This window comes from Amphiura filiformis, chromosome 17, assembly GCF_039555335.1.
Source record: "Amphiura filiformis chromosome 17, Afil_fr2py, whole genome shotgun sequence".
Taxonomy (NCBI): Eukaryota; Metazoa; Echinodermata; class Ophiuroidea; order Amphilepidida; family Amphiuridae; genus Amphiura; species Amphiura filiformis.
In genome coordinates this window covers 8,518,404-8,525,223 of record NC_092644.1, presented here as the reverse complement: position 1 = coordinate 8,525,223, position 6,820 = coordinate 8,518,404, and the positions used below count along the sequence as shown (strand labels likewise).

The 6,820-nt window shown below is 37.4% G+C and overlaps 1 protein-coding gene across 1 annotated transcript; it reads right to left on the bottom strand.

Moving 5' to 3' along the window:
* Positions 1 to 670: 670 nt before the first annotated feature.
* Positions 671 to 6,474, bottom strand: LOC140136897 (uncharacterized). Its single transcript, XM_072158518.1, is given in 2 exon segments — positions 671 to 5,802; positions 5,805 to 6,474. Coding segments are annotated over 2 exon segments (1,017 nt in total). The 5' UTR covers positions 6,094 to 6,474; the 3' UTR covers positions 671 to 5,074.
* Between the last annotated feature and the right edge of the window lie 346 nt (positions 6,475 to 6,820).

Sequence of the window (6,820 nt, the reverse complement as noted above, 5' to 3'; positions counted from 1 at the left end):
CGATCGTACTATTAAAAGAACTGAATTTATATCGTATAGCTAGCGTTGTTTGTGGACAAAAACGCAGGGTGAAAATGTGTAAATATACCGATTTTTCTCACAAGTTACAAAAAATGTACTAAATACATTGTATAATATGTATAATAGTTTTTTGATTTTTAAATATTTTCACGTGGTGATTTATATTGTCTGCATAACAACGTTCAAGTGATGCAGTCCAAACATGGCGACCTACGCAGTTTGCGTATGTGTTTTGCGCGAAAGGAAAGTGATTGTAGATCGCCTTGTAAGTGCCCCTATATCCCTAAATTTACGGGAATTATTTAATAATGTAATGTCAGATGTTCCGGCTACTGCTGATGATCAATTTACCGGCCTGGAGATAGCGGTGGGGGAGAAAAGAAATGGACCGTGGAGTACTGTTTCTCCTACTGAAACAGTGGCTACCATTGCCGATTTGCAGTTCAGATATGTGCATTTCAAAATGATACGACCAGACATTCCTCCTATTGCAACGACAGCTAGAAGTAGGCCTACTGACAAGCCGGATGCTATTCAAGTATTGATGACAAAAAACAAAAAAAAACAAAAAAAAAAATCCGCCCGCCCGCACCAATTTTCAAATGGTTGTGGAGGACAAACAAACAATTTTTTTTTTTTAGCCTAATACATTAATGAATGTCTTCCAATTCATGAAAACAAATAGATAATCAGCTTATCGGATTAAAAGCTTAGAGGTAAGGTCTTGCTGCTCAGCGAGTGTTTGTAATTATCAGAAGGTTTTCTCCATATTCATTCTCTAATGAGCTCCGGAAATATCTGCCTGTGCGGGGACTTGAACCCCAGACCTTCTGATAGCGCGTCCGATGCTCTAACCACTGAGCTACGATGTCACGTCTCAAAAGGTCACAAGTCTGGTACTTATGGGTGAGTGGTCGGGGTAAACATTTATGTTATGTGAAATGTATGAAAAGCCATTTGGGCTTTTTGTCATTTTAGTTTTGGTATTATGTTTTCGTTTTTCGTATCTTATTGTTATTTTGAAGTGCTAGCCTAACAGATGCCATAAACACTTTTATTCAAGTCCTTCGTTAAAGCCATATTATAACATTTCTGTAAAAATAGATTAGCATTTATTTTCCATAAAATGTTCGCTTTTACTGTCAGATGTGTCCCCTATTAATTTTGAGCCGAACAAGTGAGGTAAAGCAAAGCAAATTGGAATTTACTACTAGCGTCAATGCATGTTACACCAGCGCGCTGCAGCGGTTGTAATACGGTACGACCCTTTGATGTGTGTGTATGTGTGCGCCGCACGCCGTGTACGTACTGTGATATGCATGTTATGAATATCGCATGCGTGTTCGACTGATATTTCCATCGTAATAATAAAACGCCGGTTCCATCGTTTTATTCAAAATCTCGGATTTTGACAAAGCTACAGCACCTAAAGTCTTGATTTTTGCAGAGCATCTTTGTTGACTAAAGTACATTACAAACGTGTAAAAAACTGAATTAAAATTTTTTTGAGGGCGTTCTTCTCAGCAAATGTTATAATATGGCTTTAACTACTCAAAACGTGAAGGAAGGCTATTTTGGGTTATTCCTTCATGTAATTTTACACGAAATTAGGGTTAGGGTTAAAGTTAGGGTTAGTTTAGGGTTAGGGTTAGAATTATGGTTAGGATTAGGGTTAGGATTAGGATTAGAGTTAGGATTAGCTTACACGAAATAATTACATGAAGAATCGACCGTATTTTGTGATACATTGAAACCTACAGGTGAGAGGGTCGGTGAGCTTGCTAGACAAAAGAAGTGTCTAATTTTATTTTCCCCACAATACATTGTGCTCATTAAAAAAACCAAAATAAAACATTTATTACGAAAGATTTTCACAAAAAGAACTCCAGCAGAATATCGTGGTCGTTATAAAAATTTCATATAGCAGGAAGATACAGCTTTCCAACAAATTTGCTGAATTGAGGATGAAAATAAATTGTTGTGTCAAGATGAAATGTGATAACGTCAATTCATGCGCGTATTTGGGGGGGGGCTTTGGGGGCGCCAGCCCCCCGGGGTAAAAGCAGGGGCGGCCAAAATGAAGGGGCGGCGGAAGAAGAAGGGGCGGCAAAAACGAAGGGGCGGCAAAAAGAAATAGTAAATAAAAAAGGGCGGAAAAATTTGATAAAGCATAAAAATGTTTGAAAAAATGGTACTATACATTAGGGAGGTAGTAGCGCCTGAAACCATTTTTTTTTTGCTCTTCACTTTTTCAAACGACCGAGAAAAAATTGGGTCAACCTTTTCGGGCTGTTGAGGAAGGGGCGGCAAAATTGAATTTTCTTCAGCCCCCGGGTTGGGGCAGCCACGGTACGCCACTGGTCATGGTGGGTACATCAATATATATCTGCGTTTAGAATATCTAGCTATAGTCTGCAATGAATATCTACTGAAATTGAGTAGGTTTTGTAAAAAATAAAAACGGTTTTCTATCGTGTATGAATGCAATGGATATTTGGACAGAACAGGCAACATGTGTGTACAGAAAAAATCATTACATCCACATCTACAACAATACTAAGGGTTGAAATCAAAACTCGAACGGCGGTTGACCGCCGATTCCGGGCGGTTCCGTCCGGTTGGAGCCGGATTCTATTGTTCTAAACAATGGAACGCGATTAAACCGCCGGTAACCGCCGGTCAAATTTTGATTTCAGGGTTAGTAAAGTTGCCATAAAGGCATCTGACTAAGAAACATGAATGCCAACGCCAGTCGTCAAAAGACACGGCTCATGAAAAGACAATTAAACAAAAATTAAAAATGCAATTAGATCATGTTTTGCTAGTAACTGGCACGATAAACTTTCCCATAACTTTCCCGTGTTTTTTTAATTATTATTCTGCGCAAAAATAATGATTTGTCTGCTAATTTCACTCTCAATGAAAAGGCAATTAAACAAAAATTTAAAATGCAATTAGATCATGTTTTGCTAGTTACTGGCACAATAAAATATTTCATAACTTCCCCGGTTTTTTTTTTATTATTATTATTATTATTCTGCGCAAAAGTAATGATTTGTCTGCTAATTTCACTCTTAGTTGGCCTCAATATCACCTGCTGCATGACGCATATACTCAATGTCTTCCTAAAGGCATAATGCCTGATGTAAAACAAAGAAGCACCTATATTACCCTTCTATTAAGTCCTATTAAGGGGCTCAGATTCTGATTACTAACTCATGAACATTATAAGATACTGCTGATACCGATGAGTCAAGTATCTATTTTAAGCAGCTTTTGGGATATCTCGTTAAACCTGTAACTAAGACTATATTATAACGTTATGTGTACTTGAGTGACACGCTTATTTTGGATTGAAACATTCATGTTTGTTTCGATAATGTTATACGAGATGTTGAATACGTGGGCATTCTTTATAAATAGTGTAGAGTTATAATCTTTAGGCCTATAATCAAATCTACCGCAGAGCTTAACAGGATGGATGGCACTGTTACGTATCATGGTTATAAAATGAGTGTTACAAAAATACTACAATTCGCCGTACTGAGAAGTGATAATATAACAGGATCAACAACCATAGCAATAAGTAAACAATTTTGGAATAAATACCGCCCTGCACTATAAGCAGATTGCACCATGGGTTGCACTCATCACCTGTGTATGTCTGCAATCATAGATTGAATACAATACCGCTCTTTTCAAAGATACTAATCTTGCAGGTGCGAGTGATCAGCATGATCTGAATATTCTATAGAATTACGATACAGGTCTTTATTCCTGCTCTTTGACATCTATATGGTTCAATGTAGAGGTACCACGTGAACGTACTAGTACAGTGCGATTATTCAAAAATTTAAATTTTAAGCTATTGCTATGGTATTTAATCCTATCACATCATCACTTCTACGGCGATTTGGAAACGAAACATAACGGTGGGTATTATTTAAAAAAAATCATTTTAGCAGTGTAGGGCTGTGACTGTGGAATGCAGAAGTAAAATCTTATTCATCGGTAGAATGAAAGCTTGATGAACCTGGCTGATGTATGACAACACATGTTTTACAACACCCAAGTTTTGTCTCTTATACTACATGAATCAATAACATTCTTCTTTCCATGCAATGGAAAAATATAGTAGCTCACTAGCTCTAAATATAAATTAATATAGACCAATAAGACCATTATTATAGCAATAGGAATTCCCTGCTGTATGGCCGCCAATCCTGATAGACGGAATCTTTACAAATATATAAATTATTTCCGCTTGGAACTTATTCTACATTATGGCAATACAGATACGTCCCAAACAATTTGAGTCATACATTACAAGTGTCTGCCGTACACTGTAGACTTATAAATCATGACTTATGCATATCTTATGTACAGATCTCTCTCCACACAGTTATTTTTGTTCTTGTGGGGGTTTGGTGGTCTATTATAGTACTTCCATATACACACAACACTGAAGCCAAATACAGAAATAGCATCCAACTGACATTTGGCATTTTCATTGGCGGTGACATTCCCTTGCTATTATGGTACTGGGATTATGAACTTTATGTGATATTCGATGCTTTCCAAAACAGTTCCACTGATCTTTGTATTGTCTGTGGTTACACGTATAATCCTACATTTGATATTTTGTTGATAGAAAAGATTGATTAAATCAAAGGACCAACAGTAGATCCTTGTGGAACACCACTTGCACAGTTGCCCCTTTACTAGTATGTTAATGTCATATCACCATCTCAAATTGCGAGATGTCAATCCCAGGGTTCTAGTATTAAGGGCTTACCACTTCAGATCACAGTTGATAAGTCAGGAAACCTCGTACGTGTTGTCCGGGTGATTATTATACTGAGTAATATGACACACAACTGTCCAAATATCTTTAATTGGTGCTGGTCGCAGTTTCTGTACGAAATCTTGACCACATCAAATGCACTGTTATCAGTCATAAAATTTTTGTTTCTGAATCTCAGATAATAAACATGATGTATTTTGTTTGGTATATTAAAAGTATATTAAATAATTATCTATCAGAATAGATTTGTTATTTATTGAATCTGACCGTAAGACCCAATTCTAGCAGTGGTCTGTCGGCATTTTTCCTTGGACACGAAGGTGCTTCATTGATCATGTCCATCATTGCCCTTACAAACATAAGTAGATTTTTAGTTAAAAATACGGACGCTGACATACCCCGCATGAGCCACAAGTGAAACCTGATGGCAAAGAATGGAATATCAACAAGAGTCAGGTACAAGCCCGATTGTAATAGAATAACCTGCTCCCAGCTGCTGTTCTTGTTGATCCCATTTTCAGTTTCTGTACTATCACCGCGATTCTTTTTCATGTTTTTCTTCTTTTCTTTCTTCCTTCTTGATTTGGTTGATATAACTCTAATAGCAAACAATGGAATGACTGGAAGGACAATACAGATGCAACCAAGAGCCAAGATTGCTGACCTTAGATGATAGGGCAATGCCATACCAATATCATCTGATACAAGCATATCTAAAAGATCGGCACTATCTAGAATAGCTAAGCTCATCAAGCTACCAAGTTTCTGTATTTGTAATTTATACTGCTTATTTTCTTCATCTTCATGATGGCTGTATGTTAATAAGAGTAGAATAATCGCAGAGAGAGATAGAGTTATCTTTAAGACAATGGGTGAGAAGATTCCAGTTTCTATTCCTGTGATATCAATGTTATGAAAGATGCGTATTAATTTGGCTAAGAGTACTCCAGCATATATCAGCCACGATGCGTATGCAAAGGAAACTCGAAAATAATGTCTCTTTGACTGGTCGGTAATTCAGGAAAACGTTCATCAAAGTTACGCCTAGAAAGGATGAAAGCGACTAACCAGCAAATAAAGACTGCAACGTCAACGAAGATCCAGATGTATCCTTTTCTGAATCCAGGACCTTGTCCATAATGTATTAAAAAGTGATCCAAGAATATGCATTGTCCAGCTAAAGCCATAAGACATAGAGCCTTGGCTCCAATATCTACAGATAATGCTCTGCGCATTACGCGTAGTGTCCGCTGTGTTGCGCTAGCCATTTTGTATACAAAGTTAGGAAATCCAAAATGTGTAGAGTAGTAATGTATTCCAACTCTTGTAAGATCTTCAAGACGGTTTGCACACTTATCTGGACGAGTACAAACTAGATTTTCTCCTCTGCCGTACGTAGCATTGATGAAGATCGTTATCCTGTAGTATCATTGCAACGATTTGTCAAGACGACATAATTTCTCCCACTTCTCTGAATGTGTTCAGATTTCGATGTGAACTGAACTCGGTGTGATATCTACATGGTCAAAATGCAATGTTATCAAAAAGATAACACAATCAATGGTAAAGATCCCTACACTTTCACTAACGATGGACAGTGAATAATGTATGCGGTATAAGTAGACGCAGACTTAGCACGTCCTGCCAAAGGCGAAGTCAATTCGGAAATACAGCTGATTTCTCATTCTAGCCCGTAATATAATGCTATAGAGAGTGAGTGAAAAGGGGAAGCACTCTTAAGTTTCTCGCCTTGTGATTGGCTATCCCCCTTCTTGGCTAATTCTCCATGGTTTCCTGAAACATTGCTTAAGACTGATTGTATTTAGCTGTTAGCATGGTTAGTGTCAATATAGGTTAAGAACATAAAAAAGTCTTAAGCGGTCACTCGTATGTTATAGGCTAGTAAGAATGTCGTGGTTGAAAGTTAGTCCTTTGTGGAGGAAACTTGCAGATACGGTTAGACAAAAACGCACTCCACCAAATGAAATGGATTTT